This window comes from Canis aureus, chromosome 8, assembly GCF_053574225.1.
Source record: "Canis aureus isolate CA01 chromosome 8, VMU_Caureus_v.1.0, whole genome shotgun sequence".
Lineage (NCBI taxonomy): Eukaryota > Metazoa > Chordata > Mammalia > Carnivora > Canidae > Canis > Canis aureus.
In genome coordinates this window covers 51,734,167-51,755,227 of record NC_135618.1, presented here as the reverse complement: position 1 = coordinate 51,755,227, position 21,061 = coordinate 51,734,167, and the positions used below count along the sequence as shown (strand labels likewise).

Sequence of the window (21,061 nt, the reverse complement as noted above, 5' to 3'; positions counted from 1 at the left end):
TCTGCTATGTATTTCCTCCGAGGGAGCCCCAGATGCTTTATCTCCTGTGACAGACAGGATGCAAGCTCTGTTACTCTCCCATCTCACAGAGGAGAAAACTGAGTCTCAGAGAAGCGAACCCACGCCCAAAGCCACGCAGCGGCTCCGAGGCAGGGCGGTAGTTTCTCTTGGCCGAGCAGGGCAGCTCTCAGGCTGTCCCTCTGAGCCTGAGCGTCTCCAGCGGTGCAGAGAGGAGGGAGGAGAGATGGGAGGGGAGGAGGAGGAGACTGGGGTCTAGCCCAGTGGCCTGAGCTCAGCAATTCTCGCCTGCTCCCAAGAGAGCTCCTGTGACAGGGCCCGTCTCCTCCACTCAGGCCTGAAGGTGGCTTCCTCGGGGCTCAGGATGCAAAGGTGGGGGTCATGGGCCGCGGCCTCCCTGGCCCTCCTGTGTGCACAGGCCTTTCCACAGACGGACATCAGTATCAGCCCAGGTGAGCACGGGGCCAGGCCTGAGCAGGTGGAGAGGGCACCTCACGGACACCTGATTCTGTCGGTGAGGCCTGGCTGGCTCTGCAGGCCCGCTGGGCAGAGGGGAGTGGTGGGAGCACCCCCGGCTCCCCGTCCCCCACTCGGGGGGCTTTGTCCCAGGCTCAGACATGGAGTCTTGATTTAATTTATTTTTTAAAAAATATTTTATGTATTTATTTGAGAGAAAGAGAGTGCACAGCAGGGGGAAGGGCAGAGGGAGAGGGAGAAGCATATTCCCTGCGGAGTAGGGAGCCCCACATGGAGCTCCATCCCAGGACCCCGGGATCATGACCGAGGTGAAGGCAGACGCTTAACCAATTGAGCCACCCAGGCGCCCCGAGAGTCCTGATTTTAAATCCTAGTTTTGCATCTTAAAAACTGTGTGACTTCACCCAAATGTCTTAACCTCTCTGAGCTCAGCTTCCTTGGGAAAATGGAGGTCAGAGTGGCACCCTTTGGGGCTACTCTGCACAGGGAGGGAGATAAAGTGGGGAAGTGCTTCAGGCTTGGAGCTTGGCACCACAGGAAGGTCTGAAAAGGGTATTTTGGGTAGGGATTTGGATCTGGGTACCCCCCACCCCCACCCTGGCTGTGACAGCTGTTCCCAGGGACCTTTCAAACCTGCTGCTGTGCCACCACAGGCTGGGCATGCAAGGGGACACAGCTGTCCCTCTCATGGCCTCCCTGGAGGTCACTGCTCCGTGGCCCACTTCTGTGGGTTTTCTGTGTCCCCTTCAAATAGGACTTGTCAGCCTCTGGCATGTGCCCCCCCCTGCCCCCCACGGTCCCACTTGAAAGACTCAGGGCTTCAAATGAGTTCACTTTCTTCCTCTTTGCCATGTGGAGACCCGGGTGCTCACTCTGAGGGACCTGTCTGGGTGGGAAGATTCGTGAATCCTTCAGTCTGCTCTGGACTGAGGATCTTGCCTGTCACCTCCACCCTGTGGGTTCTTCCCAAACATTGTTTAAAATATCTAAAATAATAAGAATACCTATAACCAATTGGGATTTACATAGCCCTCACTAGGTGCCAGGCATTGTTTTAAGCACTTTTGGTATATGGATTTGTTTTTTGGTTTTTGTTTTTAAAGATTTTATTTATTTACTCATGAGAGACACACAGACAGAGAGAGAGAGGCAGAGACACAGGCAGAGGGAGAAGCAGGCTCCATGCAGGGAGCCCGATGCGGGACTCGATCTTGGGACCCCAGGATCATACCCTGGGCTGAAGGTGGTGCTAAACTGCTAAGCCACCCAGGGATCTCCTTGTATATGGATTTGATTTATTTAACCTCCACAATAAGTCTATGACAGGGATACTATTTGGATCCCTATTAAAGCGCATCTAATAATGAAATATTCATAAGATTCCCATAAGACCCCACTCCTGGGCTGTTACTGAGCTGGGGTGAATTTAAACAGTGGGGTGATAGAGGTGTCAGATAAAATACCTGATGCCCGGGTACATCTGAATTTCAGATAAACAATCATCTTTTAGTATAAGCATGTCTCAAATATTGCCGGGGACATAAGCTTAAAATGATCTGTTGTCTGAAATTCAGATGTACCTGGGCTCCTTCCCTGATGGTGGCAGATGAGTGGCAGTCTTTGTTCATTTGGGCAAGCGTTAGGGACTCAGCTTCTGTCATAAACTCTCTGAGTGTCTGTCTTCGCTCGGGCTGCCATCACTAAGTCCACAGACTGGGTGGCTTTGACAACAGGAAATCATTTCTCACAGTTCAGAGGCTGGGGAGTCGAGGTGCTGCTTGATTCTGTGCCCTGGTGAGGGCTCTCTTGCTCGTTTGCTGATGGCCACCTTCCTTGTGTCCTCACATGGCAGAGAGAGAAAGGGCACGTGCACACTCAGGCCTCTCTTCCTCTTCCTATAAGGACACTAATCCCATCATGGCGGCCTCCCCATGACCTCATCTAACCCTAATTACCCGCCAAAGACCCCCCTTCCAAACACCATCACATGGGGGGTTAACACTCTAGCATATGAAGTAGGTAGGAGGAGACACAGAAATTCAGTCCCTCACAGTAACTCTGCATCCTTGCTGTTGGGCCTCAGTCTCCTCATCCATGCAATGGGCAAGCAGGGGAGAAGGTGGACAAAATATCCTTGAGGTCTGCCTCATACATCCCACAGCCTTGCCTTTCCGTCCGGGGTGTGTGGGAAGGGCCAGAGGCTGAGTCTGCAAGTGGAACAGGTGGGAAGTCTCTCTCACTAGCCTGTTCCTGTGACACCTCTTTCTGAGCATCAGGTTTCCTCGCCTGGAAACTGGGGATCATAATGGCGCCTACTAAATGTTTTGGGGATCTTCAGTGAGATCCTGCAGAGGAAGTGCTTAGCACATGAGTTATTACTGCCAGCTCTTCTGCTGCTCCAGCTGTTGGTGATGTGATAGAAATGGTCAGGAGACACAGCTTGGAATTCCGGTCAGCCCACCCCTCCCATGTTACAGTTGTAGAAACTGAGGCCTGTGGAGGCCAGTGACCCTGCCAAGGTCATCCTCCGTCCAAGTGGTGGTTCTCTTGCTCTCCAGGTTCCCAGCCCAGCAGAAAGCCTAGTTGGAGCCGGAGCAACAGATCTTCTAGATGAAAGTGACTTCAACCCAGAAGGGAGTGTGTGAGTGTAAGCATGTGTGTGTGTGTGTGTGTGAGAGAGAGAGAGAGAGAGAGTGAGCAAGAGTGTGCACGTTGATGTGGACCAGGGAGGGCTTCCCTAGGGTCATGGTGGGCCTTGCCAACCACAAAGGTGAGTGCACAGCCAGGAGCCCTCCTTATAGAGAATGGGCCCAGTCGTCTTCCTCCCCGGATCTCAGCCTTTCTGTGCAAAGCAGGACAGAGCATCAGTCATTTCATCACTCATCCCACGGCTCCCGACTTTCCATGAACATGCAAATACATGCACCTAGTGCGACTCAGCCATACTTCTGGATTTGCTTTGGAAAGAAATCCCTTTAGATGCTTCTGAGAGACTTGGGAGGGTTTAGCCGGACTACAGCCTTTTCCCAAACCCTTTCCTCCAAACCTGGCTTCGATCACATTGTTCAAGTGGATTAATGAGTGTAGAGCTCTTTAGAAGAGAGCCTGGCACGTTGTAAAAGCGGCATAAATATTTGCTATTAGGGCTCTTCAACCATTACCGTCAAGTTTCCGTGCCTGGCTCGGCAAGGCGCGTTTGAAGCCAGGGTGGGGGGGTTTGTGGGGGTGCTGCTTCTGCAGGGCTTCGGGGGTAGGCGAGGCATCAGGCCTGTCCTTCCCTCCAGGAACCTGGCATTGCACTCCCTGCTGTGGGCAGGTTCCGGGGCCCAGGCTGTCTCTGCTCTAGTAATATCCAGTGCTTTCTGGAATGCCCACTACGAGCCGGGCCGTGGCTGCCCTGTGAAGTAGGCGTCATCATCGTGTCCATTTTATAGATGAGAAAACAGAGGCACGGAGAGCTGAGTGTCCAACGGGGGCCGCTGGACTCGAGAGTCCAAGCTGGAGCATAGAGGTCTGAGCAACCTGATGTCCCCACTTTCTAGAATACACCCTGGGGCCTGGATCATAGATCCAGAACCCAGAGTGCCCCGCGGACACTGACCCACTCCCCAGGCCTCCTCTATGGGCACAAGGAGTCTGCATATCGCTGGAACGCGCCTTAGGGTAGCATGACTCGTGGCCTTGCCCCTGGTTCCTCTCCCCAGACGGTGAGACTGTGAGGGCACAGACCCCAAAGCTGAATAGGAACCCAGGAGACATTGAATTATTTGCTTGATTAACTTTTTTGGTCTTAGTCGGCTCAGGCTGCTATAATGTATAGTGAAAATACCATAGACTGGGAGGCCTGAACAGTAGGAATTTATCTCTCACAGTTCTGGAGCCTGGGAGGTCCAAAATGAAGATCCTGAGCAACTTGGCTCCTGGTGAGTACTCGGCCCTCGGATGGCCACCGTGCTGTGTCCTCACCTGGCAGAGAGAGAGGTGGTGGTGGCAGGGCGGGGGTGCATGGAGGTGCGGGGGGTACTCTGGTCTCTCTCCTTTCTCTTCTTTTTTAAAAAAATTGTATTTATTTGAGAGAGAGAGAGCAGGGGGAGGGGCAGAGGGAGAAGCTGGCTCCCCACGGAGCAGGGAGCCAGACTTGGAACTCAGGCACTCGACCCTGGGACTTGAACCTGGGACTCGACCCTGGGACTCTGGGATCATGACCTGAGCCGAAGGCCGACGCTCAACCAACTGAACCACCCAGGGGCCCCTCTTTCTCTTCTTATAGGAGCACCTGTCCTATCATGAGTGCCCCCCCATGACCCCATCTAACTCGACTGGCCTCCCAAACGCCCCACTTCCAAAGACATGGGATTAGAGCTTCAACATATGAATTTGAAGAGGGAGAGACACAAGCATTCAGTCCATGACACTGTTAAATTTGGTGTTTAATATATCTGTCTTGCAAATGAGAAAACCAAGGGCAGAAAAAAGATGTTTTCTGGAAGTGCTTAGGGATTTCTTTCTCTTTTTTTTTAAGATTTATTTATTTATTAGAGAGAGAGCAAGAGGAGGGGGAGACGGGAGGGGAGAGGAGGAGGAGGAGCAGACTTCCTGCTGAGCAGGGAGCTGGATGCAGAGCCTCGATCCCAGAACCCTGGGATCCTGACCTGAGCCAAAGGCAGACTCTTAACTGACTGAGCCACCCAGGCGCCCTTTGTTTAAGGATTTCTGAGCTCACCCTGATAGCACCACTTGCCAGCTGTGGGAGTAAGTAACTTAACCTCTCTGAGACTCAGTTTCCTCAGCTGTGAAATGGGGATACTGGTGCCCTCCTAGGCTGGTCTCAGCAGTTACAAACTCACCACCGAATGAATGGCCACTCTTTGGACAATACAAGAAGTCACCCAGTGCTTTTTCCCTCTGTATCATGTGGCCACAAGGGTGACCCAGAGAAGGGAAAGCAAAGCTTAGGCATGAGAGGCCCAGGACCCCCGGTTCTGACAACCAGAGCCAAGCCTCACGGGTGAGGAGGACGGCCTGATAGTGGGACATGTAGTCAGGGAGGCAGCAGGAAGCAAAGGCGGTGAGGGCAACAGAGCCCTCCCAGGGGCCACCTTCTAGGAAGGTTAAGCACTTCCTCCTGCCTCCTGGAATCTGGGCCCCTGTCGTGGGAGTGGGGTGGGGGCTGGGATGTGGACCCCAGAGCCTTCCTCACCTCCTCTCCTGGCCGGCTCTCAAGGCTGATCTGGGCAGGAGGCGGCAGGGTAGTGCATTTGTAGGCGGCTGGATTGGGGCCAGGGGAGCGAGCAGCCAGATTGAGTGGGAAGGTGACAATTTATTCTTTTAAAAAGAGAGAGAGGGGGGAAAAATGAGCCCTGAACTCCAATGGTGTGTGCTTTTTTCTTCATAAGCTCAGAGCTCCTAAAGACTTTGACTCCCACCCCAGCTGAGAGACCTTGGTGGCCTTTAGTGCTGCTAATTGAAGTAAAAGACCTTGCAGTTTGGCCTCCTGGTTTCCAGAGCAACAAGCTCCTTTGTGCATCTCTTCCCCTCTCTATCCCTCCACCCTCCCTCTGTCACCTCTGGCCTCATCTCTTGCCTTCCCACCCTCAGATTCCCAGCAAGGCTGAGCCATTTGCAAATGTTCTCCAAAGGTTCCATTCTCTCATACCTCCGAGCCTTTGTACCTCCTGTGTCCGAGCACCTGAAACATTTTCTCTGACTCCTATCTTTCAGGTCTCAGATGACACATCATCCCCTCCAGGAGGACTCCCAGATCTCCAAATCCGTCTATGCCCCTTTTAGGTGCTCCTGTGACAACACCCTGAAATTCCCCCATCTGGAAAGGGAACTCTGTCGTAATCACCCACAGGCTCCTTGAAGAGAGGGTTGTGGCGGCCCCCAGTTCAACTAGGGAGGAAAAGGGGGCAAACAAACGACCAGCTTCCACAATAATTAGGGGGCTGCTCCCTCAAGTTTTTGCTCGCAGGACACACATCCACAAATAACATATTAATGACATTTTATATCTGTACTTCTTTTTCTTTTTGTTTTTTTTTTTTAAGATTTTATTTATTTATTTGACAGAGACAGAGACAGAGAGAGGACAAGCAGGGGGAGCAGAAGGCAGAAGGAAAGGAAGAAGCAGACTCCCTGCTGAGCAGGGAGCCCAACATGACATGGGGCTCGATCCCAGGACCCCAAGATCATGACCTGAGCCGAAGGCAGACACTTAACCAACGAGCTCCCAGACAGCCCTGTGCTAATTTTTCTTAAAGTCAATCTCCATTAGACTGTAAGACCCAAGAGTTCAGAAGCCACCATATCTCCAGCATGTAGCCAACTAGCTGCCTGAGCCCAGGTAGGTGCTCAACAGGAATTGTTGAATGAAAAAGAGAATGAATGAATGAAGGACCAGACCATCAAGATTGAGACAAAAGGAAATGGGCTTAAATGCAGCAGGAAACCCGGGCACCTGGGTGACTCAGTCGGTTAGGCATCTGCCTTCTGCCTTCTGCTCAGGTTATCATCCCTCTACCCCTCTCCCCTCCTCCTGCTCATGCTCTCTCTCTCTTTCAAATAAATAAATAAATAAAATCTTTTTTAAAAGAAGAAAAAATGGAGCAGGAATCCCTAAATTAGATCTGGAGCCACACAGCCTGGCTTTAAAAACCACCTCTGCCCCTTAGGAGCTGTGTGATCAAAAAAAAAAAAAAAAAAAAAAAAGGAGCTGTGTGATCTTGGGCAAGTTATTCAATCTCTCTGTCGTTTGGTTTCTTCCTCTGTAAAGTGGGAGTGATTGTGGTACCTACCTTGTAGGATGTGTGGGCACTACATGAATCAATGGGTACAAAGAGCTTGACACAATGTGTGAGTCAGAAGAAAGCTGGGCAGTGTTGGTCCTGTTTATCACATTGCCATCCTTATCTGTAAAAGCCATAAACCTAGAGAGATCCCTTCAGGAGGGAGACCCGGATTAGTGCAGGCTACTTTGGGGTTCAGGCTGATGAGCGACCTCTGGGATCCTTCTGTTCTCCGTTTCACAAATCCCAGAGGCAAAGGGGGTGCAGGGATACCAGGCAGGGTGGAGTTCCTTATCGTCCCAGGGCAAACTCATGCCTGTTTGCCTACCAGACTCTGCTAATTAAAGGCCTTTGCCTGCCCAGTGGAAAGGGAGTAATTGAGTAGTGACCTGTCACAGCCCCATTTTCTGGTGTGCTTCACTCCAGGCATCCATAACCACCGTTTGTTCAGTGGAAAAAGTCAAAGGAACTAGCAGTGTGGAGGAGGGAGCTTGTTTTCCCCTGGAGAGACTTGATTAAAAATATCCACCAGATTTTAGGGCCCAGGAGAAGCCCTTGGGCCTCAGGGAGAGGGGAGCTCCGGCCTTTGTCTCCTCCTTTCCCCTTCCAGCCCCTTTCATTTGATTATTGCTGTCTCTCTACTAGATAAAAGGTTAGTGCCACAAAGTCCCCACAAAGAGCTCAGCAACACCCAGCACTGTAAGGGGACGTAGCCAGGACTGACACAGCTGCCTGGGATGGGGGACAGGCCGGTTCTGGTCAAATGAGAAAGGCCAGTGGCTCTGGTGGTGATGGGAAGCACTTAGCATAGCCCCCTTAATTAAAACCACTGACTCTTTCTTTCCCCCAAATAAATGCACAGAGGTAGAAGCATGAGCACATGCGCACACACGCACTTTTGATTTTGCATTTAATTTCAGGGGATTCAGGAAGCCCCATTAACCCTGGTTGTGAAACCTGAGCTTATCATTAATAATCATACTATCACAGGGCAATCCATATATGCCATGCATTCTGCGAATTTATCTGGCTACCTCATGAAGTAGATGCTAAAAGACTGTCAACCATTCTCAGCCCTGTTAATTGCCCATGGTGAAGCATCCTGCGGACTTTCAGATCAAGACTTTGGTGTCAGGAGGCTGAGTTCAAATCCCTATCTGCAGGATGACCTTGGGCAAGTCACTTAACCTAAGCCTCAGTTTCCCTGTATGTGTTTGGCACATCACAAATGCTCCATAATTGTTGTCCATTACTTAATTATTCAGGAGCTCAGCCAGCTGTTACAGTGGCTTGAAAGGCGAAGACCCCACATCCTTAGGTGACCGCAAAAAGGGACCCCAAAGACCAGCCAGTTTGACAGCTGAGAAGGGAGGAAATGTGCCATTGTCACAAGACACGTCAGGCAGAGCTGGTGGCTGGGACTCGGGCCCCCAGATCCCAGTCCAACAGATTTCACCATTGCCCACTGCCATGGGTGAGCCACCTCACTTTGTTCAAGGAAGGTTCTAGGCATGCCCTCCAACCCCTAACGAGTCATCTTGAGTTGTGGTTTCCAAAAAGAGTATCTCCTAAGAGGCCTTCAAGGGAGGCCAACACTTGGGAAAACTTTATTGCCCCAATCATGGGTTTTCCCTTGTGTGCTTTTTTCAGAATTAGGAACACATCTTGAACTCCAGTGGTTTGATGGGCTCCAGATAGAAATAGTTTGATGAGCTGTCGTTTGTCAGTAAACACCTGGAAAAATCTCCGCCGTCACCAGAGAGCCTGGAATTGCAAATTGAAACAAGATAGTATTTTTTGCTTATAAAATTTGCAAAGATTGCCATGGAAGTGATAACATGGAGTGCTGGCAAGGGCCCTGTGAGGTGGGCACTCTCAGGCATTACTGGGGAGTATAAATTGCTTTCAGGAGGCAATTTAGCAAATTGTATCAAAGCCTTAAAAATCCCTCCTCAGAAAATCACCAGAAATGCTGAAAAAGCTTGATGCACAAGGGCTGTTCGTCTCAGCATTCGGTGTAATTGTTTTTAAAGAGGGGAACCAGTCTGATTATCCACAAATTAAGGGGATGATTAAATAAACTCTGGGGGGGGGGGCATTCAGTGGAGTATTCAAGAGCTATTTAAAAACAATGTTTACAAAAAAAATTTATATAACGACATGGGGGAAATATATTCTCACTTTTGGGATTCAGAATATTGACAGGTATGTAGAGTACAATATAATAATTGAATTTTTACAAATCACTGCATTCAAGCAGGACATGAAGAAAAATACACTAGAGCAGTAACATTTTCCAGGTGTTCTATCATGAGCATATATTACTTTTGTCATTTGGTAAATTTTGGGTATGCTTGTGTTCTTTGGACCTCAGGCATGGAATTTGACTTATCATAATGGGCCATGTTTTATTTTCATTCTTGAAAAGGTGTCAGAAGCTGTTTGCAAACCTTGTTTGCACACTGCCAACCCTCCCGCCAGTCTGTGTTCTTTCTGCCCACAGCCATGCCGGAGCTGCCCCGGGCTTCCCTCTGCCCCCTGTTCTGGATGGAGTTCAAAGGCCACTGCTACAGATTTTTCCCTCTCAATAAGACTTGGGCTGAGGCTGACTTCTACTGTTCTGAGTTCTCCATCGGCAGGAAGTCCGCCAAACTGGCCTCCATCCACAGGTGAGTGGACATCTGTCCCCCACAGCCCGACTGAGCACCCCCTTTGGAAAGGGGAGTGAGAAATGCATTTCTCAACGGTGTTTCTCTTTGGTAATTCTAGCTAATTTGATCTAGCCTGAATTCTCATTGGAACAGTAGAAGGCAAAGCATTTAGCTTGGGTAGCAAATGGCATGCTGTAGGATCCATCTTCATAAGTGCTGATTTTGTGCTGTGGCCCACACTACGGCACAAGGGGGCTTGACCCTGTGAAAAACTCACATAAATACATGCAAAGAATATGATATAAGGAATGATAACTGACACTAATTTGTTGGGTGTTTATAGACATCATCATGTTGAAGCTCTCTCTCAAACCATATTAGGTAGGGATCTTCATTGTACAGACACGGAATGTGATCCTCCAAGACGGTGACTTGCTCAAAGTTACCTACCTATAAAGTGGTGGAGCTGGGATTTGAACCCAAATAGCCAAATTCCGTAGCCCACCCACCGAGGCCTCCTTCCACATTCGTCTGTGTCTCCCTTATAAGTCCCAGCCACACTGACCATCTCCAAGTTCTCCAGTCTGGTCCAGCCCTTTTACTCTTCCATACTTTTGCATATTCTGTTCCCTCTGCTGGGAATTGCCATTTCCCAGTAAATACCTCCTCAGCCTTCAAGGCTCATCTCTTCACCGAAGTCACCCCAACTCTGGCATCCTAATTGCACTCATTGCCCGCCTCTCCCAGAGCATTTTCTTTCATCACCCCATTATGACCTGTTTTCACATCAGACGTCCTCGCCGACCTGTGGGTTCCTTGAAGCCAAGAGTGCTACGTTCCAATGGTACCCCAACCACAGCTTCACAACCCTGCTTCTGTTTCTCAAGAATCTCAGAAAGACAGTTGGTGCTTTATGCTTTAGAGTCACCGAATTTTGTTAAAAACAGAGAAGGGGTCAGGTATCTTAATTTTTAAGCAAATCCTCCATGGTTTCATCCAACAGATATGGAGAGCTCCCCCTGTAATCTCAGGGGTGCTCAAGAATATAGGGAGGCAGTCAGATCTTCAGAAGAAGAGGAACCACTACAAATATGAAAAACAGAGAATTTAACATGCATAAGTGATGGAATCTAAGAACTGAAAGAGGCAGCAGTGAGGCAGACCAGAGATTCACAACGGCAGGAAGGAGGGAAGCCAATCCCACCTCTAAGGGGAAGGCAAACTAGTCTTTTTAGTTCTTCTTTTTTTTTTTTTAGATTGTATTTATTTATTTGAGGGAGTCAGAGAGAGAGAGAGAGAGAGCAGGAGCAGGGGGGAGAGGGAGAAGCAGGCTCCCTGCTGAGCTGGGAGACCAAGGTGGGACTCAATCCCAAGACCCCAAGATCATGACCTGAGCTGAAGGCACACATGCTTAACTGATTGAGCCACCCAGGTGCCCCAGGGCAAACTAGTCTTAGGGGAGCTGGAGCCACCCAGGTGAGGCAGCCCCTGCCAGCGACTCCCAAGGCAGAGAGGGAGACACATACCCTGGTTTCTCTCTCCCTCCCATCCTTATCCATGCCTCCAACTACTTGCCGGGCAGCTGACAAGAAAACCTGGGAAAAGTGGTCTTCAGGGCAAATCCTCTGTGATATAGAACAGAGCACAGGACTGGCACTTACAAGGATGAGTCAAAGAAGCTCTCAAAAATTTCGAGCCTGGGGGTGCCTCAGGGACTCAGTCAGTTGAGCACCTGCCTTCAGCTCAGGTCAGGATCCCGGGGTCCTGGGATCCAGCCCCGCATTGGGCTCCCTACTCAATGGGGTGTCTGCTTCTCCCACTCCTCCCCCCATGCTCTATCTCTTTCTCTCAGATAAATAAATAAAATCTTTTTTAAAAAAATTACGAGACTATGGAGGAAAATGAAATACATGTGATAAAAAGTAAATTCTAAAACGATTTCAGGGGCACCTGGGTGGCTCAGTCGGTTAAGTGTCCAACTCTTGATTTCAGCTCAGGTCTTGATCTCAGGGTCATGGATTCAAGTCCCATGTCAGCATGGAGCCTGCTTGAGATTCTGTGTCTCCCTCTTCCTCCGCCCCTCCACCCCAGAGCACTCTCTTTCTTAAAAAAACAAACAAACCAAAAACCCAAATGAAGGTTTCCCTCTAGCCAGCCCACAGGAAGGGCAGCTCACCTTGCTCATGGTGCTTATAACCTTAACCTTGGTTAGCCAGGCACCAGAAAGTGTTCCAGGCAAATCTGGATGCTTCTGGCAACCCCCGACCCAATTCCTGCTCTTTTCTGCCTCTACTTACCTTCTTCCTGTCTTCTCAACTGCCAGTGCCCCTCCTTGCCTTTCTCATACTAACATTCTCTCCCTTCCTTCTCCTTTACAGGTTGTTTTCCATTTGGCCATATAAAACTTTCTTGCAAACACGTAGGAAAGTTAAACCTGAACAATTCATTCAGCTATTATACATGGAATTCAGTTTGCAGAAAGCCAGACACCATTGTAAAATCCCTAATTATATCTTGTCTCTGAGACACAACCCGATTCTGTATTTCTGGTGTTTTCTCCATGGTTTTTAAATGTTTTTTCTTTCATAATTAAACACACAATCAGCTTATGTCCGTGGAGCATCTGATTGAAGCTTCAGACCCTCATACTTTCTGCTTACCTAATAATTTCCATCTTTGTTCGATTGAATTAAGTTCATCTAATCCGTGCTCCTGGATACTTACGGTAGCAACTTGGGCTTCCCTCTGTTCCAGTTATTTTGACCAGATATGGGGGAAATGCAATAAAATATCGAAATAGTTTCCCAAGCAGGTGTTGTTGAACAAAGAGGGCAAAAATCACTAAAAGTGACTGGACAGCCACTCCACCAGATGACTCCTCAAAACGTATGTTTGGCCGTCAGTGTAGCCACACGGTGAATGAGGGAGGCATTTGGGGATTCCAGCACTTGCCCAGCTGGGTAGGACCAAGGTCAAAGACCCATTGAGCTGAAAATCACTTTGTCCCCAGAAATTGGATCATTCACATGTCAGAACACACACTCTTGGAACATTGATATTGAATGGAGCCTGCTGATGGCATGAGAGGAAATGTCAAATAGATGTAAGACTTGCTATTGGTCTGTGTGGTCCTTGTGGCCCATTTGGAGAGACCAGACCATGAGAAATAGAGAACTAAACCAACCAGCCTGCCCCTGGAAGGTCAGAAACGTGTGCTCCGGGTGGTCCAGGAGCGGTTACGGGGGCTCACTGGAGACTTCCTGGAAGAGCTGGTCCTGGATCCAGGACCTTGAAGAATTTAGGAAGCTTAAGGAATGGGAACATCAGATGTTCCAGTTGGAGAAGCCCATGGGAGGAGATGTTATATGCACTAAGGGCACTAGAGTCAGACAGTCCTGGACTAGTCCTAGCTCCGCCTCGTCCTCCTCACACCATCTGACCAAGGAGACCAAGCATGTGAAGCTCTCCCACAGTTAGCTCGACTGAGTGCTCAATAGTAGGAGCTGTTAATGATTTCATTTGTTAGAATCCTAGACATCTCAGGGCGTCAGTTCTTACTTAGCGGTCCCACGTCAGCTCATCTTTGCGAGGGCACGCAAGCCCTGCCTCGCTCACCCTCTTTTCCCTCCCTTTCCTCCAATTCGGGCTGCTGTTACAACAATACTACAGACAGGGGGGCTGATAAACAACAGAAATTTATTTCTCCCAGTTCCAGGGGCTGGAAGTTTAAAATCAGGGTGCCAGCACAGCTGAGTTCTTGGTGAGAGCTCGCTCTGAGGTTCACAAATGGGCCATCTTCATGCTGCATCCTCACAGGGTGGAAGGGGTGACAGCGCTCTCTGGCATCTCTTTCTTCAGGCCCCTCATCTCACTCCTGAGGGCTCCACCCTCACGATCCAATCACCTCTCAAAGTCCCCACTTCCTAATACCATCACATCGGGGGTTAGGTTTCAACATATGAATTTGAGAGGGACCCTAAGATTTAGTTTATAACAGTATTTGCTAAGCAACTCCCTGAACGTGACTGCCTGGAGAACCATGTCAGGAAAGATGCTGAGGGCCAGGGGTCTAAGTGCTTCTGGAATGGAGTAGTAATTTCTTCCACAAACACAAAATTAAGGAGAATAAACATGGGTGCTTTGATTTGCTACCAATGGCTCAAGACAAAGGCGATCCAATAGTGGGCATTTTCGACAAGATGGCAGCCTTTGGAGGGTGGCCATTCCAATGAAGCCAATGAGAGCAGATATACTTTGTGGCAACATAGAGGGTCCATCCACATAGTCCTGTTTTGAAGTGAGTTGTTCGCTAGGTGTTAGGTCCGAGGCTGATAATTACTACCTTATAATAACTTCCTCATCACACCAAACTTTACCTTTTAATGCCAGGTGGAAGCCAAAACTAGGAATCCCCTGTCCAGTGGGATCTGTGCCTCTGGGTCTGGGAACCCTGTGAGTGCGGTGTGGCTTTTGTTCAGCCATGTGCTTTCACTTGCTTTGTCCAACCTCCTGACCTTGGCCAATGGCATCTCCCAGGCTCGCTGACGTCAGAGCACTGGGTAAGCCTTCATCGCCCCCCACGGTCTTCCTGCAGCAACCCCATGTACCATGTGCCCACATGACTACAACCCAAGAAGGAAAGGCAGTGGTGGAAGCTGGGCCCTTTCCAGATGCCTGTGTCTGTTTATCAGGAAGGAGAGTATGTCCAAAGTGTCCCTTACAAACTTCCCCTCACATCCAATCGGCCAAACTGGGTTTTATGGCCAGCGTTAGCTCTAAAGGAGGCTGGAAAGTGAAATCTAGCTTGCCTAACTTCTGCAGGCAACAGGCAAAGGGATTAGACATGGCTGTGGAGTAAGCAACCAGTAGTATAATTTCTGTGCCCGAGTGCCAGTTTGATGCGAGGATTCACTGAGTTCATGGGTGCAAAACAAGCACAGTGCGCAGAAAACATTTTAATGATCAAATGAAAATCTCTATGTCTATCTCTCCATCCATCCATCTCTATTTCTTTGTTATTTTTGGCAGCAGACTGCCTTCAGTGTCCTCCACTGATTTCTTTTGTTAGGTGAATTATTTTATAAGCTCTTTGCAATAGGAGGTAAGAATCTCCCAAAAGATCCCAATGCCTTCTGCTATGGTTTGAATATTTGTGCCCCCCCCCCCCCCCCGCCAGGTTCGCATGTTGAAATCCTAACACCCAGTGTGATCATATTAGGAGGTGGGGCCTTTGGGAGGTGCTTATGCCATGAGAGTGAAGCCCTCATGAATGGGATTAGTGACCTCATGCAAGAGACCCCACAGAGCTCCCCTAACCCCTTCCTCCATGTGAGGATACAGTGAGAAGTCTGTGACCCAGAAGACGGCCCTCACCTGACCATGCTGACACCCTGACCTTGGATTTTTGCCCCCAGAACTGTTCTGGAGAAATAGAGTTCTGTTGTTGGAAAGCCATCTAGTCGATGGCATTTAGATATAGCAGCCTGAAAAGACACTTTGTAAGGAGAGTGGACTGTTAACTGAAGAACTTTGGTTTTGCTGAGTGGGCTCTGCTAAGTTCAAGCCCAGGGCTGAATTTTCCAGGAAAGCAAAAGATTTTGGAGATGGAATGTGAGAAAAAAAAAATTAGTATGATAAGTAAAGACTTGCTGCATAAGGAGGGCTTTTGAGAGAAAACAAAAATGTCTAGTGGAGATTTGTCTTAAATTATTTCATGTGCATAATGTAGTATATTTTCTTTGTCTCTTCCCGATATTGTCAATATGTTCCAGCTTGTTCACTTGTGTTTTGGAGGCAGATTTAAATTTTTAAGATGAATCGCAGTGCTAAGATCTGCTTTGAACCAGGATGAATCCAATCCAGGGGTGCCTATGAAAGACAGTCACGCAGCCTGGGTGGCTCAGCAGTTTAGCGCCACCTTCAGCCCAGGGTGTGATCCTGGAGACCCGGGATCGAGTCCCGCGTCGGGCTCCCTGCGTGGAGCCTGCTTCTCCCTCTGCCTGTGTCTCTGCCTCTCTCTCTCTCTCTCATGAATAAATAAATAAAATCTTAAAAAAAAAGAAGAAGAAGAAGAAAAGACAGTCACATCTGGGTGATGTAATTAAAGAAAGAGCAGGATTGCATCATACCGTCAATTGATGTTGGTCCAGGAAGGTTAATAAGGATTGCTTTCAATTTTCAACTCTGTCCTATGAAAAGAGGCAAGGAGTAACATGCAATGGCGTTGCTCACATTTGCAGCTGGGAAGAGAATGTCTTTGTATATGACCTGGTGAACAGCTGTGTGCCTGGGATCCCAGCTGACATCTGGACAGGGCTTCATGATCATAGACAGGTAAGAAAGCAATAGCCATCAGGCCCTCTTGGAAGCTCTAGCCAAGACGCCACTTCGATTTAGCCAATCTTTCGCATGGCATCTAAATGCCAGGTGACTGCTACGTGCCCCACACACAGAGAGAAATCAGACACCAAGACGTCCCAGTTAGAATATAGTGGTGCAAAAGAGCATATGATGGGAACACAGTATGGTCAGAGAAGCCTCCGTTTGGGTTTGAGTTCCCAAGAAGTCATACACAAACGTGTAATTACATGTGCAAGAGATTTCTGTGGGGAAAGATCTTGGAGGATAAAAAAAAAAAAAAAAAGGAGGCAGGGAAGGTGTCCAGGCAGACAGAAATGTGGGTCTGAGACCTGTGAGGGGAGCAGGGGAAGGAAGGCCGGAGAGGAAGAGCCTCTGATCACAGCATATGATCTGAGAAAGATTTGGTTAGGCCAGTGGGGAGTTGCCTGAGTTGTCTCTCGGGCAAGAAGGCCATTAGAGGAGTGCTGCACCCGGCAGGAATGAGCCATCGCACCCTCGAGTATTTGCTGAGACAGGGCCTGGGCACAGCCTGGAGGAAGCCAGGTCTCTCTGTGAAGGCAGGGATGGACCCAAGGGGGCAGGCGAGTTCAGGCCGTCAGTCAGCTATGTTCCCTGTAGCCGGTCCTCCTAAAGGAGCTCTCAGCAGTGTCCTTCCATGGCTACCCCGGCCCCCTAGTTGAGAGACGTTTAAGCTGGTGTCTAATGGATACATAGGAGTCAGCTAGAGGAAGAAGCAGGTAGAGGGAATAGCATGGGCCAAAGGCCTGAAGTGTGAGCGCTCGTGACCCATTCAAGGACCTTAAAGACAAGCGAGTCTGGGATGCAGAGTGGGGCAGGGGTCGATGGGTTAATGGTGAGGCGTTGGGCCAAAAAGGATAGCCAGCGCCAGACCTTATAGCTGGTGATATCCCTGCAGACTCCACGGGGACACTGTGTCCCCATACTTGCCCTGGGTGAGCTGAATACTGTCTCTCTTCTGCACCTGTGCTGCCAGCCTCACCCCAGAGTACTGTGGGGCACAGGTCTCCAGTTCCAGCTCCTGTCCTGTCGCTTACTGGTGGCCAGTAAGATGACTTGGGGCAAATTTTTTTTTTTTTTTTTTTTTACCTCTCTGGGCTTCAGTTTCCTCAGATACAAAACTGGGACAATGATAATAATGCCTTGATGTAAAAACGTAATAGAGCTTAGCCTGATGCTTGGCACACTATCACAGCTCATTAGGCTGGTGAGAGCTGCTGTCAAAGGAGCAAAAGTAACCATAGTGGCCAAACTCAATAGAGATCTATCTTTTAAATCCATAGAGTTCATCTGGCAAGAACCTATATAGAAGTTGTAATTTAAAAAAAAAAACAACCCACATTTCTATTTGTAATAGTAACTTTAAAATAGGACTATGTGGGTTGGGGGGGTGTTGGGCAGCTCAGTCGGTTAAGCATCTGACTCTTGGTTTCGAATCAGGTCCTGATCTCAGGGTCATGAGATCGAGACCCAGGTTGGGCTCTCTGCTCATCGAGGGGTCTACTTGAAGATTCTCTTTCTCCCTCTGCCCCTCTCCCCACTTGTGTGTGTATGCTCACATGCGTGCTCTCTCTCTCTCTCTCTCTCTGTCTCTCAAATAAATAAATGTTAAAATAAAGTGGGATTATAAGGGTGCCTGGCTGGCTCGGTCAGAAGAGCGTGCAACTCTTGATCTTGAGGTCATGAGTTCAAGCCCCACATTGGGCATAGAGAGTGCTTAAGTAAATAAATAAACCTTTAAAAATATATATATGAAATGAAATGGGATGATGAAGACACTCAACTGGGCTTAAGGAACTTGTATTACAACATTTAAGAATGATAGGACAGTAAAGGGGCTTGTTTTTTTAAATTTTCTTTTCGGGGCTGGGGCACCAGGAACCAGGTACCAGCTAAGTCCTCCATGGGCTTTACCCCATCAGTCCCCCAGGACCTTTCTGGGGGCAGACATCAGCCCCATGGTAACGGTGCGGAAACCGACACGGAGAGGTAAGGTCCCTTGTCCAGATTGCAGTGAAGAGGTGGGTAGAGCTGCAGGGACAAGCTCTGACCTCTCTGGGAGGCGCATGCCATGCCCGTGATCGCCCCCTCCACAATCATCAGTGCTCCGGGGGAGACTTTTCTAAGAACTTGAATAAATGCAGAAACGGCTTGTGTTCCAGAACATTGCAAAGATGTAGTCCTCTCCACAGTTAATTTGCACATTTATTTTAACACCAATCAAATTCCCGACAGGCGTTCTCTTGTAATTGGACAGAGCAGTCCCACGTCGGGCAAGAAAAATACACCCTCTGTGGACAAAAGGAAAGAAATGAAGGGTGACCCCTGTCTGCTGGTAAATTAAAAAAAAAAAAAAAGTGTAGTAGGTAAGGTCTTGGGTTCAAATCCCAGCACTAATGCTTTATGAAGCTGTACGACTTTGGCTGGCTAGACCACTCCGATCTCGGTTTCCTCACCTGTGAAATGGGGATGAGGGTGCCCACCTTGAGGACAGCGAGGTGAAAGCACCTGGCGTGGCCTCTGATAAGGCTTCACTGAGCAGCAGCTGGCAGTGGTGGCACAACACTATCTCACAGCCACCAAGGACCTCTGTCCTGCTCCATAGGGAGGTGTTGGGTGTCATTCCCCAGCTGGGGCTGGCTCTCATGCCAGATCTTTCTCTCGTGGGCTTGCTTCCTCCACTCGGGATGGGACCGCCCAGGAAGGCCAGTTTGAGTGGACGGACGGCTCCTCCTATGACTACAGCTACTGGGACGGGAGCCAGCCAGATGACGGCGTCCACGCGGACCCCGAAGAGGAGGATTGTGTGCAGATATGGTACCGGCCCAGCAGCGGTGGGTGCCCTAGGGAGCAGGGCTCCTGCAGGGGTGCTGGGGAGGTGCCATGGGCAGCCAATTAGGTTGCTGGGGGCGCCAGGGGCCTTCTCCACGGTGGATGCAGTTTAAACGGTACGTGGCGGTGCGTGGTTGACATGCAGGCTGCAATCTGCGATCCGAATGAAAAGGTATTAGTGGTAGGGGCGGGGCCAGGGTGGGGAGCACTTGTACAAGGAGCAAAGGACAGGATGGTGCTTCTGTGTCAGCTGGCCAGGGCACCCACGTGCAACCCTAGCCCAGGCTCCCGAGGACTGGAACCGAGGCCTGGCTGCAGAAGCACGCAGGTATAAGTGGTGAAAAGAATACACACCAGGGTTCAAGCCCCAGCCCTGCTGCTCTCCAGCTCTGTGTCCTTGCAGGGAATTACGTGTGCTCTCGGACATCCCGTGTGCCCTTCTGTAAAATGGGTTTAGTAAGCGTTCCTACCCACAGGGCAGATCTGGGGGTTATAGGAGATACAGCTGGGCTGACCTGGAACCCCGGCTCCACCCCTTATTAATCTCGGGGGCCCAAAGTGAACGCCTTCACCTCTTGGTGCCTGGATGTCTTCATCTGCAAAATGAGCTAATGCTACTTAACTTGCAGGGTTGCTGTGAAGAAGAAAGAAGCTAATGCACATAAGGTGGCCACTATGGCTTGCATGCGGTATTAGCAATCGCCGCCATCAGGATTAAGGGTATCATTACTCCTCACACCAACCCTGAGAAGTAAAAACTATCAATATTCTCATTTGGCAGATGAAGAAACGGAAGCTCAGAGAAGTTCAGTGATTTGCTCATGGTCACACAGCAAGTAGTGAAGCGGTTTCAAACAAAGATCTACTGAAGTCCAGATTCAAGCACTCAACTGCTACTCCCTGGGTGCTCTTTTTCTTTTCCTGGTCAGGAGAGGCAGGTATGGAACAGGGACTTGCTACCCTAGAGGCCAGGCTGGAGCCTGGGAGCCAGAGCTGGGCCAAGTATCAGGGTGAAGTTTGTCTTGCCCTATCCACAGTGGCAAGTCAGGACTAGCCTTATGAGAGAGAAAGGCTGGACAGCAGCCTCATCAAGCATCAGCAAGAAAGGGGTGCCAAAGCAGATGTGAGGCCACTGGAGAGGGCTTTTACTCCAGTGGGGTGGTGAGGTGACTTTTACTGTGGTAGGTGGACCCTCACCCAGATTCTCTGCTTCTTTCCATCACAGCTCTGAGGTCCTGGAATGATAACACCTGCAACCACAAGTTCCCCTTTGTCTGCAAGATCGCCTCTCTGACCATTCACTGATCCAGTCTTGGCCCCTCACAGTGAGCCCAGCTCCAACACCATCTTGTAGCTGTACGTAACGTAGATGAAACAATAATGTGAAACACAGATGAGATAGAGTTCCCAGGCAGAGATTTGAAGCAAGCAAGCTTTAATGATACAGAGTGGTTACTTGGTCATAAGTGACAGGATACACAAGATAAACTGGCTTGATAAATAAAAAGGGGTGGCAGGTTTGTTGCCCCAACTAAACAGAAGTCCGAGGTTGTTCTAGATTCAGACTTGAATTTCATTGGCCTGGCTCAGCGCATTCCACTTTGGTGTATGTTGGTTGGCTAGGCCCTGCCTAGATGCACATCTCTGGGCAGGAAGGGATGGGAGTCAATACCATCTGAACCACGTGGGCCTAAAGAGGTTGGTGGTTCCCCAAAGAAAAACAAAAATATTAACAAATTTATACATTGCCAGTGGGAGAATAAAACGGTGAAGCCATCCTGGAAAACAACATGGTGGTTCCTCAAAAAGTTGAACATAGAATTACCATATGACCCAGCAATTCCAATGCTGGGTATATACCCAATGGTATTGAAGACAGGTATTCGAAGGTGAAGGGTCATAGTAGCATTATTCACA

General features: G+C 49.3%; 1 protein-coding gene across 14 annotated transcripts in view; it reads left to right on the top strand.

Annotated features, from left to right (window-relative positions):
- Positions 1-20,685, top strand: part of SYT17 (synaptotagmin 17) — a 101,985-nt gene extending 81,300 nt beyond the window's left edge. For 11 of the 14 annotated variants that reach the window (XM_077906769.1, XM_077906759.1, XM_077906768.1 and 8 more), the window contains 5 exons: positions 4,368-4,418; positions 9,787-9,952; positions 16,174-16,267; positions 19,014-19,146; positions 20,370-20,685. In XM_077906769.1, coding sequence (XP_077762895.1) covers positions 4,368-4,418; positions 9,787-9,952; positions 16,174-16,267; positions 19,014-19,146; positions 20,370-20,449 — 524 coding nt within the window. In that variant the 3' untranslated portion in view covers positions 20,450-20,685. Of the gene's footprint in view, positions 1-4,367; positions 4,419-9,786; positions 9,953-16,173; positions 16,268-18,547; positions 18,648-19,013; positions 19,147-19,925; positions 20,083-20,369 lie in introns of those variants that run through there. The other 3 variants (XR_013384981.1, XM_077906758.1, XM_077906762.1) reach the window with 3 other exon arrangements.
- Positions 20,686-21,061: the final 376 nt, after the last annotated feature.